The 24,404-nt window shown below is 46.3% G+C and overlaps 1 protein-coding gene across 2 annotated transcripts; it reads right to left on the bottom strand.

Moving 5' to 3' along the window:
- Positions 1 to 9,456: 9,456 nt before the first annotated feature.
- nol6 (nucleolar protein 6 (RNA-associated)) lies at positions 9,457 to 24,360 on the bottom strand. Of its 2 annotated transcripts, none has more exons than XM_061261808.1 (25): positions 24,200 to 24,360; positions 23,437 to 23,661; positions 22,385 to 22,501; positions 21,860 to 22,039; positions 20,925 to 21,093; positions 20,162 to 20,296; positions 19,759 to 19,922; positions 19,463 to 19,583; positions 19,160 to 19,218; positions 18,800 to 19,017; positions 18,525 to 18,702; positions 18,216 to 18,338; positions 17,937 to 18,085; positions 17,697 to 17,772; positions 17,469 to 17,609; positions 16,933 to 17,050; positions 15,618 to 15,772; positions 15,305 to 15,468; positions 15,042 to 15,194; positions 14,851 to 14,948; positions 14,044 to 14,168; positions 13,570 to 13,659; positions 12,992 to 13,192; positions 10,653 to 10,754; positions 9,457 to 9,843 (listed from the first exon to the last, which is right to left on the bottom strand). In XM_061261808.1, the coding sequence occupies exons 1-25, from the start codon at positions 24,242 to 24,244 to the stop codon at positions 9,694 to 9,696; spliced, it is 3,456 nt and encodes a 1,151-aa protein (XP_061117792.1). In that variant the 5' UTR covers positions 24,245 to 24,360; the 3' UTR covers positions 9,457 to 9,693. The 2 variants fall into 2 exon arrangements, with proteins under 2 accessions (XP_061117792.1, XP_061117793.1); XM_061261809.1 differs by having other exon boundaries at positions 23,437 to 23,658.
- Between the last annotated feature and the right edge of the window lie 44 nt (positions 24,361 to 24,404).

The raw sequence follows: 24,404 nt of genomic DNA, 5'->3' as shown, positions 1-24,404 counted from the left end.
GTAATAACCGACCATAGCATAATAACTGCCTATGATGTAATAAAAATCTAATGTAATAAATATAACATAATAATATAATAATAATAATAGTCTGGTAATCTAATAAAATTGTGAAACTGTATTGTAATAAAAAACATACTTTTTTAATAACTAGACCAAAAAGAAAAACACTGAAAATTTTTAGCAGAGCAAGCTTGGGTAACCCCTGAACTGAAATAGGGTCTTCAAATTCATTAACAAGCTGATGAACAGCGGAGGTATCAAACTCTAAGCAGCTATGGCACTAACAGCTAACAAGAAGATGATGATTAGGTGGTGGGTAGACTGAAAAAGAGCAAGATTTGCACAGTGCAAGTTTTGGCTTAGTCGCTCTTCATTTTTTGAGAATTTTAATGAACACAGAAAAATTAGCGAGAACCCTGATTTACGGAAAAAGGGGGTAACGCTGTAAATTCCAGAGAATTGGTGAAATTTGGAAGCTTGGGATTGAAGCTGTTTAGATGTTGAGGGTGCAGAATGATATCTCTGATGTAACTGCATTTATTTCTGAAAACATTTTGGTCCATTCGAGATCTGTGCCCGGTAAAGCTGAGACACGCACAACACTATGCAGCTCAATGTACATACAAAGGACCTGTGATATAGTAGGCAGGCTGTCATCAACTGTCTGTCTGTATGAGTGAGTGGTAGTGCCTGGGTGAAATTCCATCAAGCATGCAAGCCATTTGTGTCCCTGCTGGAAACACTGACAATGGATTTATAGGGCAAATATAAATATAAATATAAATATATATAAATATAGAATTTTTGCCTGAAATATAGATTGTACCATCTATACTATTAATATCATTATATAATATAGTCAAACAGATTAATGTGTCAATCTTTTCATGGATTAGTCCATTACGCGGGAGAGTTTCATGTTTAGTTTTGGCATGGATTAGTCCATTACGCGGGGAGTTTCATGTTGAGTTTTGGCATGGATTTGTCCATTACGCAGGGAGTTTCATGTCGAGTTTTGGCATGGATTAGTCCATTACGCAGGGAGAGTTTCATGTTGAGTTTTGGCATGGATTCCAGCCACGCTTTCTCAAATATTGACCTAGTGAATAGAGCTATGTATCACAATATCTTTAGCCATTACAGCAGATAAAATGTGTGGTCCCTTGATCTGGTGTTTGGTAGCATGTCTAGCCACTGTAAGTGTCTGGGTCAATGACATTTGCTTTCTTCTAGCTACTTTCCTTTCTTCAAATTCTTGGTGCGAACTAGGTGTGGAAAGGAAATAGTGAATATAGTATTATTCAGTGGTGGAACATCCAGGTTCAGAAAGGAAAAGTCCTCCCCAGTATTTTGTTCCAATCACTTGTGTTTGCGTATTGGCACAATTCTTCATCCAGGAGGTAGAAATAATGAGTGAAATCAGCTGGCTGAGTTAATGGGTGGAAGAAACACCTGGTAGGATTTTTTTTTACCTGGTATTATCATGAAGCAAATGGGCTCAGGGATTTTGTATTAGACTTTATTCTGCATTCGATGAAGCAAGGCACCAATTGAAAACAGGGTATGTGCCCATCTCATTGAAGGTTAGCATCGCCTCTAGCCAATGAAGGGTCTGCTTTTGGCCTGCGCCAGAATCAGTGGTTTGCACAAACTTTGGAGAACACACGTTACTCTTGTGATAAGGTTAACCGTTTTTTTTAAAATATTGCTGCCAAGTTGTTTTCCACAGAAACAGCAGTGAGGATGTTCCTGGTGTCTAAATTACAGTTTAACACTTCTCTTCCTTTTCTTGTAGAGGAACAGGATTTTTATTCTATATAATCAAGTCACTTGCTTAGTCATGTAGTGTGGATTGGAGCTTTGCATATACGGCATGTTTAGTCTTGCAGAGAAAGTCCTACTCAACAGGCTGTTTATTACTTTGGGGTTCTTCTTTATGTTGTTTCAGTGATTCACTGGCTGTTGCGGTGAAGACGATGTGGCGGACATGAGTGAAACAGTTCTGAGTAACAGTCACGATTGCCAGCAGGTATCCGCTCATACAGGTAAATAAAATCAAGGAAACCCTGCACGTAGACGACGTAAACCGTACAACCTCATTGTCTGTTACAGAAGGCTGTTACAGTTTTAGTTGTATAATAGTTGTATAAGGCACAATGTCATAAACAAACAAGAAAAATCTATGCTATATCCACCTCCATGACCTATATTGATGAGACGTCTAACCGATGTCAAAATATTTTATGGGTTTCCTTTCAGAACATGGATTTTCTCCTCTGTCTGGAGAAGGACCAGCATGCACAGCTTCATAAATATATTAAATCAGCTGACCGCTTCTGGTTCACTCTGCAGAGATGCCTCAGCTACCATGCTGAAGTTCAGTACAAATCCGGTGGAGATACTACAGAATGGGTGATCTGTACCCTCTCCCTGGCCCATGCCAAAGTTGACATGGTCCAGCCCTGTGGAGGATCTGCTAACAGCATGTGTGGTCATACAAAGCTTTACCATGAAAGGATCTTCAGCTCTTGACCATAGCACCATCCAGGATCAATCAGGTGGTTCAACTCCTTTATCCAGCCAGAACAGCCATACTTAATGTCCAAAGCAGAGCACTGCTCCTTTGGACTGAAGCAGACAGCTGGAATATTACAGGTGGGTTTGACGTGAGGGTCTCCATTGTGGCTGTGTAGCTCAGAGGGAGACTAGCTGGAATATTACAGGTGGGTTTGACGTGAGGGTCTCCATTCTGGCTCTGTGGCTGGGAGGGAGACCAGCTGGAATATTACAGGTGGGTTTGACGTGAGGGTCTCCATTCTGGCTCTGTAGCTGGGAGTCCAGCTGGAAATCTGTGCATTATCAGAGCCTCCGGTCAGTTCAGGGAGTTCATTGTGTGTCCCTGGCGGATTTCCATGCAATCCTTCCTGATTCCCAAGAGCTACATTAAAACCAGTTTTATAGGAAATTCAACAGAATTCCTTGATGTCTCAGCATTGCTGCATGCCTTTATTTAATTACTAAAGGAGTGCACAGGTGTTTCTGCCAGGAGATCTGTACGTACGCACTGCACCATAAAAAATGAAGCATATTGAATAATGAAACACAATTTCTTCAGTGCCAGAAACCCTATGAAACTGGCAGAAGCAGAGATTAATAGGGAAATAATGGTGTTAGCTTCGAAAGCACCATTCCTGTTTGGTGTGAGGAACCTAATATTGGTAGCCACCAATGGAATTTAAAGGAATCTAAAATATGGATATGTCCCTGCGCACCCTACTTTTCAATAATTATAGGAGCGTTTAATTCTTTATTCAGGATACAGATTTTACATTTTAAGTGTTAGTGACAAATAAACCATTACAACTGTTCCTTTGTACAAGTACAAGCTTGAAACTTTGAGTCATTTAAAAAAATGCATGCTGGGTAATATGATAATCAAAAACAGTGTACAGTGATTTACTAAAAACACATTTTAACATATTTCCTGCTTTGAGCAAAACCCCAGTGAGAGTTTTCAAAGAACTGAGAAAGGAGTTTTGAAATACTTGGACTTCCAAATCCCCTAAATTGGTAGCAGCTCAGTAGCCTATACTTAAGTGGTTCCAGAACATTTCATTTTTACAGTGTGTAGGTTGAGCCAAGTGTTACGAAACAAGGAACAGTACACAGCTACAGGAAACAGTGTGGGAGCGCCAGGGTTCGGTTAACATTAATCCTTCTCCTGATCCCGCTAGTCAACCTTTTCTGTCATAAACAAACTCACATCATGCACCAAAATAAAGCAATGTATGTACGAAGTATCTGAACACCTGTCAGTCTGCACCCAATTATGTGCTCCAATGGCTGGAAGTAATGGGTAGAAATATAACCTTTGGAGTTCTTTACCACGTCTGAATTCACAGCCTACTGTATACAATGGATCTCAGAGGGCAGTGATCTTCTCAATAACTTTACAGTATGTGGTTCTACGGGAAATCTGAGACAAATTGCCCCAAACTATCCCTCCCCCCCACACTCCCCTCTTCCTAATCATAACTTACCTTGTCAGTGGTCGTCTCACGCACAGCGCTGAACCATGTCTTTTAGAAAAACCCTTTTTTTTGGGGGGGAAGTACACCATGAAACCTTCAATGTTAATACACTCAGTGACCACTTTATTAGGGAGACCTGGAATAAACCATATTTGTTAATGCAAATATTTAATCAGCCAATCATGTGGCAGCAACTTGACCGTGGAATGATTGTTGGTAGCAGACAGGGTGGTTTGAGTATCTCGGAAACTGCTGATCTCCTGGTATTTTCATTCACAACAGTCTCTAGAGTTTGCAGAGAATGGTGTGAAAAACAAAAAACATCCAGTGAGCAGCAGTTCTGTGGACAAAAATGCCTTGTTAATGAGAGTGGTCAGAGGAGAAGAGCCAAACTCGTCAAAGCTGACAGGAAGGTGACAGTAATGCAAATAACCACACATTACAACAGTGGTATGCAGAAGAGCATTTCTGAACACACAACACATCAAACCTCTAAGTGGATAGGCTGCAGTAGCAGAAGACTTAATAAGTCTAAAAGATTAGTCCTAATAAAAACCTAATAAAGTGCTCACTGAGTGTATGTACCCTGTAAGAATAAAATTACTCTATCACAGTTCCTCCAGCACTCAAAGAATTTGCTGTGTTCTTTTCACTCCCTGGTCAGAGAGAAGAAGGCTACCACAGGATCTGGAGTTAACCCTTAAAGGTGTAATATACTGCAATATATTGTAAGTACAAATTTCTATTTCTAAGTCACAATAAGCAATACATTAGGCAAGCGCTCATATGTGACATAACTGATGGTATATTTTCGAATGTATTCAGTTTCCAGAAGGGATTACTGTATATAGACAAACACTCAGATTGCATAGAATGATAGAGAATCATTCCCTCTGAGTGGAACGGAAATGATATGGGAGTTATTTTTTTATTTTATTTAAACCAGCTGACACTGCAGCCCGCCAGGACCAGGAATGAAGACCTCCAATTCGGGGAACACTTGCACCAGTACAGGTGAGGAGCGAACACTGGCCTTCTAGCATAACGTTATTCTCTACAGCACAGTGTTGGAGGAAGTAACACTATTTTCCATACAAAAATTAATATGATGAATGATTTGTTTGGCAAAAAAGCATCGCTCTGAACTATCTGAACATTTATTTTTAATTAATTTCTGGAATAACAGATAAAAAAGCAAACGGTGAAAGAGCATGGTAAGGTACCACAAACACAGAAACGGATCTGTAAATCCAAAATAATACCAGTCCTTCGGTGACCTCTACAGAAACAGTATTGGCCACTGTCCTTCCAGCCCATGTTAGTTTAAAGTGCTGACTTTAAGTCAGAAATATATTCCTAACATTGTGATTAAAACATGAAATATGCTAAATAAATCAGTGGCAAGTAGTCAAAAAATGCTGCTCTGTGATATTTGATCAATCCTTGCTAAATCTCTTTGGAGACCAAATGTGAGGATCACCCAATGTATCGAGCACTGTTTCAAAGGTGAACTTGAGGCCAAACTTTGGCCTCTCTCCTAGAGGCATTTCAGAAAAATAAAATTTCCCTCTCAATGCCCCCCTCAGATTTATCCCTCAAACAAAACTTTGCGGACCAGCTTGATGATGTTCCAGTCGTAAGGGCGTTCATGTTACATCAGCAAGAGCCCCTTTAACAGCCAACCAACAGCCAACCAAATCCTGAACCAATAACGATCTTTCTTTTTCTTTCTCCTTTTCCTGCTTCAAGCTCTACCTATCAGGAGAGGCTAGAAAAAGAGGGTAGAAAAGGAAGTGAAGATATCAAAATCGAGAAAACGTGAATTAGGCAAATACAATTTCCTTGCTCCTTCAAACGTCAGTTCGAAGCCAATTGGGGAGAGTTGGATCCACAAACTGATCATTTATGCATCGTGCGTTGCAAAAAAATACTTCCGCAAAGGATGCGCTGATGTTTTCTTGCTCACAGGCAAGATTGGTAGTTTCTAACTTCTACTTCTAGAAGCTCCTGGAAGATGTAATGGGTTGGAAAACGTGGAATGTCCCTAAAGATGGCAGATCTTGATCGATTTCTGGGTCAGGAGCAAGTAAAAGGAAAAAAGATGAGAAAAATTGGTGATTGGAATGAGCCCCAGTGATGTTGAGCCTCATGCATGTTGGCTGAAAGTCTGGGGCTGAGCTTGCCAAGTGCTCCGTTTGGAGCAGGGATGCCCAGCCCTTGCCCTTGATCTGCCATCCTGCAGGTTTACGTTTCAACCCTAATTTGGCACACCTGATTCTACCATGCTTGGGGGTGACATGGCTCAGGCAGCAAGAGCAGTCATCTGGTAATCGGAGGGTTGCCGGTTCGATCCCCTGCCCGGGCTGTGTCGAAGTGTCCCTGAGCAAGACACCTAACCCCCATTTGCTCCCGACGAGCTGGTCAGCGCCTTGCATGGCAGCCAATCGCTGTCGGTGTGTGAGTGTGAGTGTGTGTATGAATAATTGGCAAACTGTCCATTTTCTTAATGATGCAGTTATTTTTTGTCTTTCTTTTAAACAGCTGAGTCATAACTGTGCTAATGTGAAACCAGAGACCGCACGCCCAATCTGTACTGCTCTGTAGGTCTGAACAGATTAGCCTCTGGGGAACTCTGGGTAATTGTGACAGGTCTTACTGTCCTCCCACAATAACGGACGTGTTTCTGAAACACGTTCACTGTGAAACGCGTGAAAGACAGCACGGTGTGAGAGGCCAGCCGACAATACAAAGAACCGGAGATGTGTAAACAGAGACGAGTCATCCACACCACCACAGCACACCTGCAACACCACGATGGAACTGAGATTTTTCCCAGGCACACAATCAGGCTAACACATACATACACACACACAAACAGACACACACACACACACACACACACTCAAACACACAGACACACACTCTTTCTCCCATATTCCCAGTGGTCCAGCTATACTGTACATGCACACAAAAATATGGCCTTGGTATTTCTTACCAAGTTCAATGATCTCCAAGTATTTGATATGAGGCCGAATGAACCGGTGGAGCTCAACCTGGTCTTGTCGGGAATTTTTAATAGTGCTTAAATACACAAGCACATATTGCAGAAACACATCTGCTTGAGTAGAGTAGGGGTTAAGAGACTGGTAAATAGGTTATAAAATGGTACCCCAATAATACTGCTTCAAACAACACATTCCCTAGGAAATGAGCATTGCATATAAAAATGTGAGACGGATTTCACAAATGTTTACTTTGAGAAAATCCTACATAATTAGCTTTATGTGCCAAAAATAATTAGTTTCATCCATGTAATTCCAGGAAATTGTAAAATGCTTCCAGACTTCCGAGATGCATCATTATCAGACTTACTGGCTTTTTTTTTTAAAACACGAAGATATACATTTTATAAAGGCAAGAAAAACATACCATAAACTACTTGTTTTGACAAACAAAAACCTCCCCCGTACACACACACACACACACACACACACACACACACACACCTTCTGCCCACTCAATCCCTCATTTATAGGCGATCACCCTTCCTTAAGTAGTCATTTGATATTGACAAACTATTGCTGGAGCCCAGACAATTGACTCAAGGGTTCTTTCTCTCTAATTAACACTAGTTGTGGTCAAATTTTTATTAAAAATAAATCACTTGGTGGGAGAACAGATTTGTTCTTTTTATAGGGCTGAGCAGCAGATGTGTTACCATCTCATTTTAGCAGATTATGTATAAAATCCCTGTCCTTTCTGAAAGACGACTATGACATTTCCTTTGTGATTGGAAATGTGTTATTTTTTGACACTGTGGCATTGTGATGGCCAACCATGAGACAGCCCTCTCTTCAAAGCCCTCCAGATTCAATTCTTTTAGATCATCAGAGCTCAGCATACCTGATCAAGGTTTTCATCACTATTGTAGTTCTGTTTGGACATGTGTGAGCAATACAAAGCTCTTGTAATTTCTTGAAAACATTTTTTTTATGGCACTTATAAATCAAATTTCATCATCTCCATTTTATGAACACTGAACACCTTCAATTATAAGGAAGTTTTAAGATGTTATGATGATTAATTCATTTGCCTTCACTCCAGGCTTAGGAGAGGCAGCAAGTGTTCTCAGATTGATCCACACCCATCTGCTTAACACACTCACTTTCCCCACACACTCTGGTATAAATAATTACATTCCCACCCGTTTCTATACTTCTCATTCTTGGCAGACCTTTAATGTAATGTTTGCCATATTCCCTGGTAAATGTATTTAAACTGCGCTCTAAAGCTACCGTAAATAAATCTTGACCGACACCGTGACATCAGACCAGAAGAGCGACATCTGCTGGCCCAGTATAAAATGGCAGCTGGACACTGCAAACTTGTGCAAATATCAAAAACATGACGCACGTCGAGTTCATAAGAATTCAGTCCAATCCAGTCCAGAATAAGCATACATTTTGGCTTTCCTCTGACTGAGTAGTCTCCTTCCTCATCCGTTGGATAAGGTGACCTCCTTAGAAGCAGTTGAATTGAGTGGGTGTGCTACAAAAACACTCAAAGTATTATGGGTAATCCATGAAAATAACTGGCTATACAACGTGGAAATGCGTAATCCTTACTAAGCACTAAATACTCATAATTAGAGGACTGAGATGGCAGTTCGGCTGGGCAGAAGGTAACCACCAGAACCCCAACGGCATAATCAGCTGCAAAAAACAACAGCTGGGACAAGTTAGCTCGTGCCATCCAGAACTGGTTTTCAGGTGAATATTTTAAACCTTGATATTTTAACCTTTAGCCAGAGTATTCCTTTTTTTTTTTGGTCCTCCTTCTACCTATGTGTACCTAGCACTTTCAGTGACACATTGCAGACTAGCCAAGCTTTCTTTTCTCCATATTTCCACAGCAGTAATACAACTATATCATTCCTAGCTGTAATATTTAGGCCAGAGTCAATAGTGAATGTGACCAAATTGTTTGCAAAACTCTTTGGCTAGAGTATATTTACGAAGTATGACACAAACTCAATTTTGCCCGCTATTGGTAGCGGTTTGTGTACAGTTGCTTAAACTCAGATTGTCCCATCACTCTGCTTCTGGACAGCTGGTTAGGATCGCCGCAAGCAGAGAGACCAGGCCATGACCAAACCCTGGCACTGCTGCCCAATCTCGTTTCTGTCTCAGGAACACGGCTGTAGAAGACCTTGTTTAGCAGCCAGTCTGCGAACGGTGCGCTTCGGTGGACTAGCGGCCATTTTGATCTCACCTCGAGCTGCAGGGGTCTAGGTTCTTACCATCAGCCAAAATGTTGACATCAAAAAGTAAATCCACCTCTTAGCTAGACTGACACTTTTAACTAAAATTAAACTGAAAGATTAAGATTTGGACTGATAAATATTTAATTTCACACCAAAATGTTTGTGTCATGGTGTGCAATTTTATTTTTCCATTCCATTTGAATGCACTAATCTGCCCTGTGTTGGGGGAAATGCGCCCTTTCACATTAATCAACATGCTAAATCTAGGAGATCATGACACAGAAAACGAAGACAAACTCCTTGTGGAAAAAACGTCCATAAAAGCACAAAGTGAGCAGTTTGTTCTGGAACAGTCCAGGGGTTGAGCGGTCGGAGGGGTTCGGGTGGGGCGCATCCTCACACCACCCATCTCTCAGTCCTTGGCTCCACCTTCTTTACAAGCCCCTCCCCCAAGATACGGAAGTCCTCCAAGATGGCCTCTACATTGGGGACGGAGTGAGCCTCCTCTCCTCGCACCTCAACCCGTCGCGCTCCCATCTGGGACGTCTTTAGGAGGAAGGGTCACAGGAGGAACACTCATTTTTACAATTCATTCCACTTAACTCCACTCATAAATGCACTCAAACAACACACTACCCCTTTCCCAGGAAAGACCTTCAATGGGACTTTGAACTCCGTGCAACGTTGTCAAGGAACTCATTCTCAAAAGGAGTCGATTGTATACAAATAATAATAAAAAAATTGTTTGCACTAATACGCTGAAAATAGTAATTTGTGGTCTTAACCAATGTCAAGAAACTCCCAGATTTTGGATTTTCATTATATTCCTAGTAATAGTAAAGCCTGGCAGGTTGGTAAATATATCAACAGGATATACAGAGCTCCTTTATGCACTCTTCCCAATACTATAGTAGTTTCAAAACCCTGAAATTTTGAAACCCTTTTCAAAATCACACGTTTCCCCATAGCTTTCCCAGAACCGTGGGAATGCTTACTAAAGCTGAGCTGTTGGGCACCCACAATGACAAATTTATGAGTCATCCAACCTGTCAATCAAGATGCTAAATGATAAAGTTAAACTAGACAATCACCCTCATCCTCATCCTCATCCTCATCCTCATCCTCTCTCCAATGCCACTGCAACCAAATAACCAAGCAAAAACATAGCCATTTTTATTCATGGTCACCAAAACAGTGGTTAGCACGTTACACAGACCCGACATCAGTATTTAAATTCCCATTTCCTGTTCTCGCAGTGTGAGGACATGAGTGAAAGTGTTCCCAAGAAAACATGTTTTGCGGTTTCTTGTTTGAAGAGTGTACACCAAACCTGTGCAGACAGGCCCTGCTCTCACCTTGAACGCCACGGGGGCGAAGGCCCGAGGTTTCCACAAAACCGCGATCACGGTCCCTCCGTACGGATCACAGAAGAACAGCGCCAGGTCCCCGAAAGCATCCTGAGAGAGAGGCACACATCAAACGCCTTTGTGAACTTACTTCAAAAAGCAAAGTCAGTCTTCATGACATGATGAATGGCAAATGGACTGCATTTATGTAACGCTTTTATCCAAAGTGCTTTACAGTTAATGTCTCTCATTCACCGATTCTCTCACACACACCAACGGCGATAGGCTGCCATGCAAGGTGCCAATCAGGAGCAATCAGGGGTTAGGACTTGCTCAGGGGCACTTCAACACACCCAGGGCAGAGGATCAAACCAGCAACCGAATTGACTGCTAGACAAATGCTCTTACCACCTAAGCTAATGTCTCAGACCAAGTACAATATGAACAACAAGTACAGTATCAACAATAATTAGGCTACAATACAAATACATTTTGTATCTAGATTTTTTGACAAAAGAATCTAATAAACAAATAAAAGCAGATAATATTTACCCTTATTTAAGCATCTTTGTCAGTATGATTATCACTAGCATGTTAGCGGTGACAGATAAACAAATGCCTCCCTCCTGACTTGGCACTCAGTTGGCCAGCTGGCAGAATAGGATGTTTTTTCAAGGAATGATATGCTTTATTTCCGACAAATGGGTTGTTGATATGTATTGTAGAAGTCTCATCATGTTCTGAGTGATGCAGAAGTTACCAGAAAATTTCTGTGGAAACGGGGGGTTCAAAAGATAAACAAATTCTGTCATATCACTCATTTCGGACGAAATTCGCTAAATCAAAATATAAGATTCCATCTGCGTAATACAGGCCTTTGCTATTCTATGGGGGTGGTAGACAAAGGGGGGCATTCAACTGAATTCTGCGTATTTGTTTTAGAAGAATAAAACAACTATTACTCAGAGCTTGTTGGAGCAAGCAAGTTCACGAGTAAACATACAGTACTGTGCAAAATCCAAGGCACATGTTGAAAAAAAGAAGAAAAAAAAAAAGTCAAAAATCCGTAAAGCAAAGATGCTTTCAAAAATAATAAAATAAATTGTTTTATATATCGAAAGATTTACTAAGAGGAGGAGTGAATAGTTCAAAACTAAATCAAGTCAATTTTAAAACTGCAATAATTATCTTATGTGCACTTTGGTTTGGGGAATCCTAACGAGGCAAAGCTGCTAAAGCACCTGAGCTAACAGCAGCCAGTGAAGAGAGACTGCTGTCGGCCGCCTTCGATACAGTCAACCATAAGATTCTGCTCTCATCGCTGTCTGGGATGGGTGTCACAGGGTCTGCACTTGCTTGGTTTTCCTCCTACCTCTCGGGTCGTTCCTACCAGGTGACTTGGAGGGGCTCAGTCTCTGACCCTCACCCCCTATATGATTAGAACAACACTTCATGTGTATTTTACTAGTTATGGATGTGATGCTTTAAACCTATGCACTTGTAAATCGCTTTGGATTAAAAAGACAAAAATGTAAATGTAAAATGATGGACAAAATGGCTGCTTTCGCTCCACAGAAACACTTCTGCTGGAAGCAGCCTTTCTGGAGAAAATGGCGATAGATGTCAGCAGCCCTTACTGAGGATTAATTGTGAATGGCGTGGATGGAACAGCACGGTGAGGCCCTTTGTTCTGGGGCCAGCTGAAACGCACACTCAGCTTAACGCAGGCAGGCAGGACAGACGTACAGGCAGAGCTCCCTGAATGTGGATTCAATTTAGTGAGAAACATACAGGCCGTTCCCTTTTCAGGCTTTGCACTGCTGGAGGATTATGCAGGCATCCTACATATCACGCTATCACACCATCACGCTAAATCACTGATGCATTCTCAGAAAACCTCTCATGACCTTCCAAAACACAGGAACACACTACAACCAACACGTTGACACAGGTTAGAATTAGCATCCTCAACTCAAACACATCAGCAGGGCCCGGCACCCCATGTTTCACATGGGAACTGAGGACCTGATACACACACTACACACACACACACACACACACACACACACACACATTCACACAACAACAAACATACACACAGATAGACACATGCAAACACACACAAAGATAAACAAACACCAAGTCAAACGTGAACACATGCACACACAATCCAACAAATCCAACAAATCCACACACACACACACACACACACAGTTACACACAGACAAACACAACACCCTCTTTGTTGTTAAGTCTCAGTATGGATGCTGTATACAGGTCTTGCTGTTGGTGAGAGTGAGGACTCCCCCCTGTGGCTTTACGTTAAGTTAAGCTCAGCTGTCACTCACCCTGAGCTCGGACAGGTATTGGCTGACGGGGTTGAAGTGGATGACGGGGAGGGCCCCCCCGGCGCTGGTCACCTCCCCGGGGGCGGAGCCTCGGTGGAAGGTGGCGTGGGGCGGGTCTACGGCCTGGGAGAGCAGGGGCACCTGCCGGGGGTTCAGGTGGATCAGCACGTCGTACACATCCAGGGGGGGCCGCAGAGCTACCTGCTCGCACAGGAGAGAGAGGGGGGTTCAGCGTCAGAGAGATAACAGAGCTGCAGTTCCCCTGGCCATCCACACACAGCGTTACAAAGAGGCAGGTCCAGACTACTGCAGCATGCTGTCACACACACACACAACTCACACACACTATACACACACACACACACACACACACACACACACACACAAACGTAAACAAGCCATATACTATACACACACAAACGCACGCCTGCGAAACACTGCTGGCCAATCCTCTATTGGAACAAATCCCAAATCAAGCCACTGGAGCTCTGGGCCTACAGTTGAATGGACCGGCCCATTGGGACAAGGGATGGATTGGGGCCGTGGGGGGTGGGGGGGGTTTGGGCGGTGGTACTGACCCGGACGTCCTGTGGCTGGCTGGGGTCCACCAGCTGAGCTTCCAGCACCCGCAAACTCTCAGCGGCCACCAGCGTGAGGCGCTGCAGCATCTACAGGAGAACAGAATGCCGTTACACAGAGCAATCACGGCTTTCAGTCCGGATACGGAGCCACCAGGCCAACAAGAGCCCGAGTGCACACAACTACATTTCCACATTTACTGGGAGTTAGTTTTTAACCGACTATTTCAAGAATAGTATTTAACCTTCCACATGGCAGAACACTTGTCCTGCAGTTTTACTTGTCTTTCGTTTCTTGGAGCATCTTGTGAGTCCCTTGAGTTTTTTTAGTTTTTCAGTGTGCGTTTGCTTTCTCCATTACAGAGTTGCCATACCAGGTTAACTGACCTGATTGCTGTTGAGTTCAAACACAAAGTGGTATCTGTGGTGAGTGTAAATCTGGAGGCTGAGGGAAGCTAAGCGCTGAACTCTGACCTGTACAGATGGGCCGTCCTTGGTCCAGACGGAGAGCTTCTTATCTTTGGGAGTGGCGATGAACATCACCGGCAGGCTTTCCCTCGACGCGATGAAGTCGTTTTTAATCTCGACGTAGTCCGCCACTGTGAAGGGCACGAGAGTGAGGGATCATCTACATTAGTATCCTTGCACTACATTACTGCCCCTGGCCTGCATTAGTATCCCTGCCTGCATTAGTATCCCTGGCCTACATTAGTATCCCTGGCCTACATTAGTATCCCTGGCCTGCATTAGTATCCTTGGTCTGCATTAGTATCCCTGGTCTGCATTAGTATCCCTGGTCTGCATTAGTATCCCTGGCCTGCAATAGTATCCCTGGTCTACATTAGAGCCCCTGGTCTACATTAGAGCCCCTGGTCTGCATTAGTATCCCTGGTCTGCATTAGTATCCCTGGTCTGCATTAGTATCCCTGGTCTACATTAGTATCCCTGGCCTGCATTAGTATCCCTGGCCTGCATTAGTATTACATTACATTATATTAATGGCATTTGGCAGACACTCTTATCCAGAGCGACGTACAACAAAGGTATCCCTGGCCTGCATTAGTATCCCTGGTCTACATTAGTATCCCTGGCCTGCATTAGTATCCCTGGCCTGCATTAGTATCCCTGGTCTACATTAGTATCCCTGGCCTGCATTAGTATCCCTGGCCTGCATTAGTATCTCTGGTCTACAATTTCGTGTCACTGGTCTACATTAGTATACCTGGCCTACATTAGTATCGCGGGGTCAGAGCAGTAGCCACGGGTGTGGCTAGCACTCACCTGTGAGCTGGGCGTTGAGATTGACCACTAGGGGGCAGTTCTTCCAGTCGAAGGTGGACAGCAGGTGGAGGAAACGCAACAGGCCCACCTGAGGGGAACTGGGGAGAGGGAGGGAGATGGTCAGGGGGACAGGCTGGGGAAACATACACAGAACATGGAATGATGGGAAATGTAGTTCTTTGTGGAATTACCCAGGAGGGGTGAAGGGAGCAGCCTGCAGGAACAGTGAAGCCACCAGGAGATCCGCCACGTCCTCGCTCACGTCTGCGCTGAACAGCTGGGCGCCCAGCCAGCGCTTCGCCAGCCGACAGGCTCCCCCGAATGAGGGGTGCTGCTGCTGGAGCCTGGGAGGGGAAAGGTCAGAGGTGAGAGGTCAGGATGCTCTGAGACACACATACACACATACACACACACACACACACAAAGGGGAAAGGTCAGAGGTGAGAGGTCGTACCCGTGCAGGGTGCTGGTGAGGTATGGCTTGTGCACCGTCTCCAGCTCCAGGGCCTGGGCCTCGGGGTTGTCACGGTAACAGAGCATCCCCTCCGGGGTGACAACCTCCCTCAGGACCTGGGGCTCCCGGTGATATGCCACCTGCACCCGGAACACCAGCCCTTCCTGGAGAGAGAGAGGGAGAGAGGGAGAGTAAGCACACACCAATATCCTCTCACAATCATAAAAAGAGAAACTACATGAGAATACAGCATATCCCATAATGACTGCTCTATCACTCGGATGACTGTGGGTGAGTGTGTGTGGTGAGGTACCTTGCACACGTCCAGGTGTGTTGGGCAGGCGTGGCAGGTGTACTGGTGCTGTGTGTGGAGCAGCTCTCCCAAGCGGATGTGGAAAGCTGCTTTGATGTGGCGGATGGCCAGGTGGTCCTGAGGCCACTTCCCACTGCCCTCCATGTGACAGACCACTGAGGGACGGAGAGAGAGAGAGGGAGAGGGAGAGAGAGAGAGAGAGAGAGAGAGAGAGAGGGAGAGAGAGAGGGGGTGAGACTGGTGCTCTGCACAGGTGTGCACACACTCAACACCCACACACACTACGCACGTACACAACACACACACTATACAACATGCACACAACACCCACAGACACACACACACTATACAACATGCACACAACACCCACACACACACTATACAACATGTACACACACAATACCCACACACACTGTACAACATACACACACTCAACACCCACACACCACACTATACAACATACACACACAGGCAGGCACACAACACACATAATACAACAATCCTGTGAGAGAGAAGCAGAGGAGCCGAGTTATTATCCCACCACTGGAACAGATGTGCCGTAGTGATAGAAGAGCACAAATCGGAGGGCAAGAGGCCAAGGGAAAACAAGTCTGAGACCTGAGTCACACGGAAACGTGAGGCGAAACTCGAGGGCGACAGAAACCAGCCTGTGCATGCAGCCATAACGCCCACGGGGGGCGGAACATGGGTGCCCGTCTGCTGGTATGCCTGTCCGGACGTGTAGAAGGGGGTACCTTTAACGGGGGTGATGTACGTGGCACAGGGAGAGGGGGGAACCTTTAACGGGGGTGATGTACGTGGCACAGGGAGAGGGGGGAACCTTTAACGGGGGTGATGTACGTGGCACAGGGAGAGGGGGGAACCTTTAACGGGGGTGATGTACGTGGCACAGGGAGAGGGGGGAACCTTTAACGGGGGTGATGTACGTGGCACAGGGAGAGGGGGGAACCTTTAACGGGGGTGATGTATGTGGCACAGGGAGAGGGGGGTACCTTTAACGGGGGTGATGTATGTGGCACAGGGAGAGGGGGGGAACCTTTAATGGGGGTGATGTACGTGGCACAGGGAGAGGGGCGAACCTTTAACGGGGGTGATATATGTGGCACAGGGAGAGGGGGGTACCTTTAATGGGGGTGATGTACGTGGCACAGGGAGAGGGGGGAACCTTTAACGGGGGTGATGTATGTGGCACAGGGAGAGGGGGGTACCTTTAACGGGGGTGATGTACGTGGCACAGGGAGAGGGGGGTACCTTTAATGGGGGTGATGTATGTGGCACAGGGAGAGGGGGGTACCTTTAATGGGGGTGATGTACGTGGGACAAGGCTTGTCCTCCAGCGGGATGAGCGCACGCGCCTGCTTCTCTCGGCCGAAGAACGAGTAGTCCAGCCACGCAGGCTCTGGAGGAAACACCTGCGGGGGTCAGGGGTCAGGGGTGAGAGGTCATCCTATTTGAAAACAATTGCATGCTGAAGTATACCATAAAATACTAAAAAATACTTGAAGTAAACTGCAAAAAAAAGTCTTATAAATAGACTTAGTCTAATAAAAAATCTTATTTATATTACTTACTTGCAAAATAAGATGATGAAGATAAAATGCTTCCAAAGAGGTAGGACAGTTTAAAAAGATTTTCCAATGGAATATTTTCACTTGAGACAAGCTAATATTCTCTACTTGAGGAAATCTTAAATCTTTTTCCAAGACTAAAGAACTGAAGACAGTCATGTTTTGCAGCGTATAATGAAAGTTTATAGGAAGTATAAAAGCTTTGCACACTATTTCTCCGTGTGTGATGTGACAGGACGGGGGTGTGGGCGGGGCCTCTCACCTGGGTGTATCGGAGGGCGGGGTGTGCCCCCTGCACAGCGGTGATTGACAGCGGAAGCCCCTCCAGCTGCCACAGCTTGCGGCTCAGGTCGTCGTACGCCTGCACCACCCTAAGCCCCGCCTCCTCTCCTGTACAGCTCGCCTGAAAGGAAACCATCCAGCCATGCTTTAACCATAACCCCAAACCCAAACCAAATATCAACCCTAACCCCAACCCAACGGTGCTCACCTCCCGTCCCCTTTTGATGACATCATCGAGCAGCCCTCCCGTGTAACGGACAGTGGACTCTGGGATATCGGCATGACTACAGGACAGATAAAGAGCACAGATGAGTGTGAGACTTGCCTGTATATTAATAGGAACAAAGACCTGATCAAAACAAACACACAGAAAAACAACATCCCTTGTTCCTGTCAGTCCAGGTCCCTGACAGACACACACACAAATGAGAGAGACAGACAGACTCACAGCTGTAGAAGGTGAGTGATGATGTCACGGGGGACCAGTCTCTTCTGATAGGCTGATGTTCCGGCCCACAGCACCGCCTCTGTGATGGACCCGTCCTGGAAGCGCCTCAGCTCAGAACGAGAGCCCCACAGCTGCCTGAACTCCACTGCCTGGACACACACACACACACACACACACACAGTTTATACACACACACACTCACAGACACTCACACACACTCACTCAAGTTAGGACATGACACACAGAAGTGAGCACAGGCAGTGTGGAGGCCCTGCCTACCTTGGGGCTGTCTGCTGGGGGCCCCTTCTCCAGCATGGAGGCAGTACACTCAGGGTTCAGCAGCAGGCCGAAGGACAGGGGGGGCTGGTCCTTGTATTTCGGGGGTTCGCTGTCCACTGCCCACTACGACACCCAGAAATTTTCTTAGAGCCTTCACACTTAATACTAAATACTTAATACTCCCACTTAATACTCACAAGATTCAAAATCTGAAGGCTCCAAAAACAGTAACATGTATGATAAACTGTTTACACCAACAATGATATCCATACACTTCAACTTTGACCTTTATTTCTGCAATGATCTCACCTCCAGAACAGGGGACAGGGAGTGTGCCAAAAGGAGGACCCTTTCTCCAAGTCCTCGTTGCAGGAGGGACAGAATAAACGGAAGCGCAGTGAGCACGTAGTTTCCGCTGTGGTCCATGAGTTCACTGAGGAGGTCGAGCTTCTTACAGGAGGACTGGAGCTTGACCAGGCTGCACAGCCTGAGAGAAAGACAGAAGAAGAGTGAGAGGCGGGTCCCTGCAGTACATGCAACAACCTCCGGGGGCAGTGTGGTGCCGCGCTGGAGAGCACACTCACTGGAACAGGTGGTCGTAGGTTCTAATCAGGGGTTTGGGGGTCATGAGGAGGGCCTGGAACCCGTCCAGGGTGGGGTCGTCCCAGAACTGCAGGGAGAGGGTGGCCTCGTGCTGAACCTGTTTGTAGGTGTTGGCTGTCATGTCTGAACACAGGTTGAGGTGACCGGATGGGTCCACAAAGACCACCTGGAACGCACTGTGGAACTCCGAGAGGGAGGGCTACAGGAGAGAGGAAGAGAGGGATTTCATCATCACAGCGGGAGAGAAGGAGAGAAACCAAGACTGTGAGAAAGAGAAAGAAGAGAGAGGTAGAGAGAAAGAGTAAGAGTGTGTGAGTGACAGAGAGAGAGCTGTCACTTACCGCGGTAGAGTCGGAGTCCCTGGCCAGGGTGACGCCGTTCTCAGTCAGGTCCGTAGAGGCTGTGGATAAAAACACAGAGTAAACAAGTAAACATCTGAAACTGAGTAACAGGGACTGTAACATCTGCACCATTGTAACATACAAGTGCCTTCACAATCATAATTCAAAACACCCTTTTCAAAATGTTAAAAATGACCGTCTTACCAAGAAAGCTACTCTAAAGCCACAAAGAATCACACATAAACTTGAAAAGATAATAATAATAAATGAAGGGCTACAGCCTAGCAGCCGCCCTCTCCTCACCCAGGAAGTGCAGGCAGTTCCTCAGCAGCTGATAGGCTGTCATGGTGTTGCTCACTCTGTGAGTGGCCAGAAGGTAGGCCACCAACATGGAGCCCACAAACCCACTGAAGCAACCGGAGCCCTGGAGAAAGAGGGAGAGGGAGGAAGAGAAAGTGAGAGAGAGAGAACAGAGAGACGCTTCAGGATGAACATGCATGTGTGCACAAACACAAACAAACGTATACACAATCACGACTACACACATCTCACACATCTACCTCCCTCCACACAGACACTAGCGTGAAGGTGAGTGTTACCTGGTCCAGATCTCTCTGTCTCAGCCACACTTTCAGCAGGGCCACTCCGTCAGTGAAGGCAGCGCACTGGGCGCTAACGGCAGACAGGAACTGCAGGTGCACTTTGGGTAGAAGGTCTCCGAGCAGCGTGCTGTTGTAGTGGGGCGTGGGCGGTTCACTGGCATCTGGCGTGGAAACATCAGACTGTCAGTCACACAGAAGCCCCTCCCACTATTTCCCCACCAACATCTTTTGACTGACTTTCAGAAATTTCGAATCGATTTTGTCGTTTCCTGTCCAGGCTCTGACTCCGCCTGCTTTCTTCCGGGCCCAATCTGCGTCGAGCGAGGCAGCAGCGCTAACCGCTACGCCCCCGCGCCGCTGAGTCTCGCCCCGGTCGCCCCGTTAGACCCCCAGCCCTTACCCTGCTCCGGGGCGGCCGTGCCCGTGTACCAGGCGGAGCGCACGTTGTTCCTCTGCGGGTGGAAACGGCTGGGCCTGAAGAACCCCGCGGGGGGGCAGGGGTGGAGCCGCAGCGTCAGGCTGCCCGAGTCTCCGCCTGCAGGGAGAGGCCAATGCGTCAATCAGCAGGACTCCGCCCTCAGGTCTGACTCAGACACATCATATAGGGCTACAGACAGACTGTAGATCAGCGCTACTCAAACTCTGTGTCCTGCGGGCCGCAGTGTCGGCAGGAATTTGCTCCTACTGTGCGCTACACCACCTGATTCCACTAATTATTTTACCTGCTAGGTTGAGATAATACGCTAGGATTAGTAAGAGGAGGTGGTGTAACGCACAGTTGAAGCAACCCGCAGGACATGGAGTTGTAGTGTAGTGCTGCTGTCGATATACTGTAAGGTGTGTGAAACACCATAATGTACATTTCTGCAAATTGTTATTGTTGTTATGCTGTTGCCAAATCACTATGTATTATCTTTAATATTTTTAGATGCAGTGCGTTAAGAAATACGATTTCAATACATGACGACCTGACTTGAAATCGAATTGTAAATTGCAAAAACACATTGCATGGCATTAATATCCAAAGGCTCTCTCGCACCATCACCCGTTTCAACCAATCGGTTCCTCCTCCTCAAACTGTCTGTCCCCGCCCCTCTTCACTGGGAACCTCCCCTCACACACCATTCAGCCCCACCCACTCCCCTGCCCAGCCAATCGCATACCGGGGGGCGTGAGCAGCAGCAGCGGGCGCAGGCGGTCGCCGTGGAGACAGGAGTAGCGCAGGGTTCCGATGTCAGGAGAGGAGGAGAGGTGTTGGGCCAGGCCGGCCAGGTACAGGGCCCTCTTGCGTGGGTACCTCTGGTTTAGGGCGTCCTTCGGGTGCAGCACACCCTGGAGACACGAGAGAGGGGGTCAGTGACAGAACAGGCAGGGTCTGGAAGGACTGGAACAGCTGAAGCAAAAGCCTGTAAAGTGACTGGGAGCTGGAAGGTTGGTGGTTCAAGCCACCGGTGTAGCCACAGTGAAATCAGTACAGCTGTAGGGCCCTTGAGCAAGGCCCTTAACCCCACATCGCTCCGGGGGGGATTGGCCTCTGCTTAGTCTAATCAACAGTAAGATGCTTTGAATAAAAAGTGGCAGCAAAATAACTGCAATGAACCTCTTATTCAAACCAACTAAAATACTGTTAAAATCATATTCAGTTCAATTAATTTTGCACAGCACTTCTTAAGAGTCGCGGTCACAAAGACACCTCACGGTGGGAATACAAAAGAGAAATTGCACAAAAAACCAGGCCTAAGGATCTCTGTCTCCATCTTTCTCTCCATCTCCCTCTCTTTCTCCATTTCTCACTATCCATCTTTACCCATTTCTGTCCCTCTCTTTCTCCATTTCTCTCAAACTCTTCTCTCCTCTCTCTCGGTTTCCCACTAAACCAAAAACTGACTCCGTACTCAAGGTGGGGACAGCCAGACCTTTTCTCCCTCTGTTTCTCCCTCTGTTTCAAACTCTCCTTCTGTCTCCGTTTCCCCACTAACCCGAAAGCCGGCTCCGTACCCAAGGAGAAGACTGTAACAGTCAGATTGTATCTCCTCCTTTCTCTGTTTCTCTATACGCCATACTGGCCCAGCAGGGACGGAGGGGCACTCATACTCACGGCAGGGATGGTGACGGCCAGGTCCACAGACACTCTGGGCTTGGTGCAGGTCCCCAGGGGGTAGCTGCCCACCAGGGACACCTCAGCAGGGGGTGCCATGTGGAACCTGCCCTTGGTGGCCTGGGGCACCAGGAGGAAGGGCACCTTCACATCCTCAGACAGCCACGACTGCTCGCTCATCTGCACAAAGATTGGTTGAACAACAACATACCCTTTAGCAGACAGTGACCACCATTTTAACCCTGTGAAGAGTAGGTTTTTGGAATGCTCAGTGTTCAGGTTCAGAAAGTAAAAGTCCTCCCCAGTGTGTTGTTCCAATCGCCTGGAACTGTTAATGAGCACAATTCTTCAGCCAGGAGGTATAATTAATCAGTGAAATTAGCTGACCCCTAAACTTTCCAACACTGCATATTGTCTCAAACTCTTTGACAAAAACATATTTTACAACACGCCTGCCTCTGCTCCCTCCCCTCCCCTCCCCTCCTTGACCCATGACCCCCGACCCCAGCGTGGGGCAGCGCGGACCTCAGCCTCCTCCCTCTCCGGTACGGTGTGGAGCAGCGCCGTGACCTTCAGCACGAAGGAGTCCACCAGCCGCTTCCTGTGTTCGCTCAGCGCCACCTCCTTAAGCAGCTCCTCCATCTGCGGGCGAGGAGCACAGAGAGGAACGGGGTTAAACCTCCCCTCACACACAGAGAGCCCCTCACTCACACACACAGCTCAGTCCACCTGGGGGTGCACCTCCTCTCACTCACTCACACAGCTCAGTCCACCTGGGGGTGCAGCACGAAGCAGAGCGACTGAGTTGGCTGCATAACTGCGCTGAGCTAAACCCAGAACAGCTCTTTTCACTTCAGTCCATGTTCCAGTTTGAGTAGTTCCGGGTTTTACTTGGCACACATATGCAGCTAATTTAGTAATCCTGCTTTGTGAAACAGGGCCCAGGGTGTAATCACAAAGCAGAATTACTGACATAGCTGGATATTTACAGAGTAAAACCCGGAACAGCCGTTTCAACCTCCATGTCCCAGTTTCGGGAGGGTTGCAGGATGTACACCGTGAATTTATCCAGCAAATTTATGTCAGTAATTCTTGTTCGTGGTATAGACCCCTGGGCCCTGTTTCACAAAGCAGGATGTGCACCAAGTAAAACCAAGAATCCTCATAAACAGGGACTGAAGTGAAAAGAGCCGTTCCGGGTTTTACTCAGTGCAGTTATGCAGATAACTCAGTCATCCTCTGAGGTGAAACACCCCCCTGGTTTGTTGTGTCTGAGCTGATTTTAAGATGTAAACAAAAACCAGGAGCATGTGGCTCTCCAGGACCGGGGTAGCAGGGTACCTGCCTGCCATACACTGTAAAAGCCATCTTCATTTGCCCCAGGAGAAAATAGTGAAAATATACTGGGGTTCAAGACATAACCAACCCAAAAAATAATCAATCAATGCAACAACCAATACAGATCAGATCTGTGCTTGTTTTATGAGGCTTGCATTACATTATCAGTGTGTCACTGGTAGTAAACACACATAGCGACTATACGAAACGCTAATACCACGAAATCTCCACCGACTGACCTGCATCTTTAGCAAGCTGCAGTGGAACAACTTCTCCGCCTCCTTCAGCTGGTTCAGCTCCTCCGCTGTCGGCGGTTTGTAAAGCTCGCCCCGGGACAGCTTGACGGGGCGCAGGACCCCGTCCTCAGAGACGACATGCTTCATGATCCTCTTCGTTCCCTTGGGTTCGTCTTCCTCTTCCTCCTTCTCTCCCTCGCTGTGAGAGGACTCGTCTTCATCCATCTGCTAGACAACGAGGTGATGCAGGATATTACTTGGGCCGATAACCGCGTGTTTCTAGTTAAACCAGCGGACGTCTCGAGCTGGGGATACCACGTTGAACCCTGAAGCTAAATGGAATTTGATGACATTTGATTACATTTCTACAGTTACTATTTTACTACATCGCCAGAAAGATATAAAATGGAGTTTTCGAACAAATTTTCAATTAGACAACATGCTTGAAGATTGTTACGATTTAACTCAATTATGTGGACCCAGAACTTTTTAAGTGCGCAAACTCAGTGGGTAGCAAACTGGTTAACGTTAGAGCACGCTGGAAAATGTCCCTAATATTAACTTAGTTCTGCATCCTGCTTGCAGCAAGTAGGCACTAGGACGAAGCAGTGATACGGATTGGTACAGTATACTTGTATTAATCCCCCCATTGCTCTTGGAAAGCCTCACTGATGGCTAACGTTAATAAGCACAAACATTGATTTCTTCCACATTCACGTTATTAAAAATGTAACTTAGTTCACCACTAACGGTCTACGCTACTTACCCCTCCCTCTGATTCAACCGTCTTTTCGGTTGCCTTTCTCTTCATTATTTGCGGACAGAATTTGAATTATCTAGTCAATATGTTATTTTTTACGCAGTTGTAGATTCAAGGTACATCTCACATGGGCACAATGGGTCACACAAACCCATGTGACTTCCACTTCGCTCTGATTGAAGGAACTGCCGACGAGAAGAATTATGATTGG

Source organism: Conger conger, chromosome 11 (genome assembly GCF_963514075.1).
Source record: "Conger conger chromosome 11, fConCon1.1, whole genome shotgun sequence".
Taxonomy (NCBI): Eukaryota; Metazoa; Chordata; class Actinopteri; order Anguilliformes; family Congridae; genus Conger; species Conger conger.
The sequence above is the reverse complement of the archived record's forward strand: the minus strand, read 5'-3'. Positions and strand labels throughout refer to the sequence as shown.

Excerpts from the sequence above, each read along its gene's own strand:
- nol6 (XM_061261808.1), bottom strand. The coding sequence starts at position 24,244 with ATGAAGAGAAAGGCAACCGAAAAGACGGTTGAATCAGAGGGAGGG. Across the intron at positions 15,469-15,617 it reads CACACCTGGACGTGTGCAAG|GAAGGGCTGGTGTTCCGGGT; the intron begins GTACCTCACCAC and ends CTCTCTCTCCAG. Across the intron at positions 9,844-10,652 it reads TCGCCCCCGTGGCGTTCAAG|ACGTCCCAGATGGGAGCGCG; the intron begins GTGAGAGCAGGG and ends TTCCTCCTAAAG.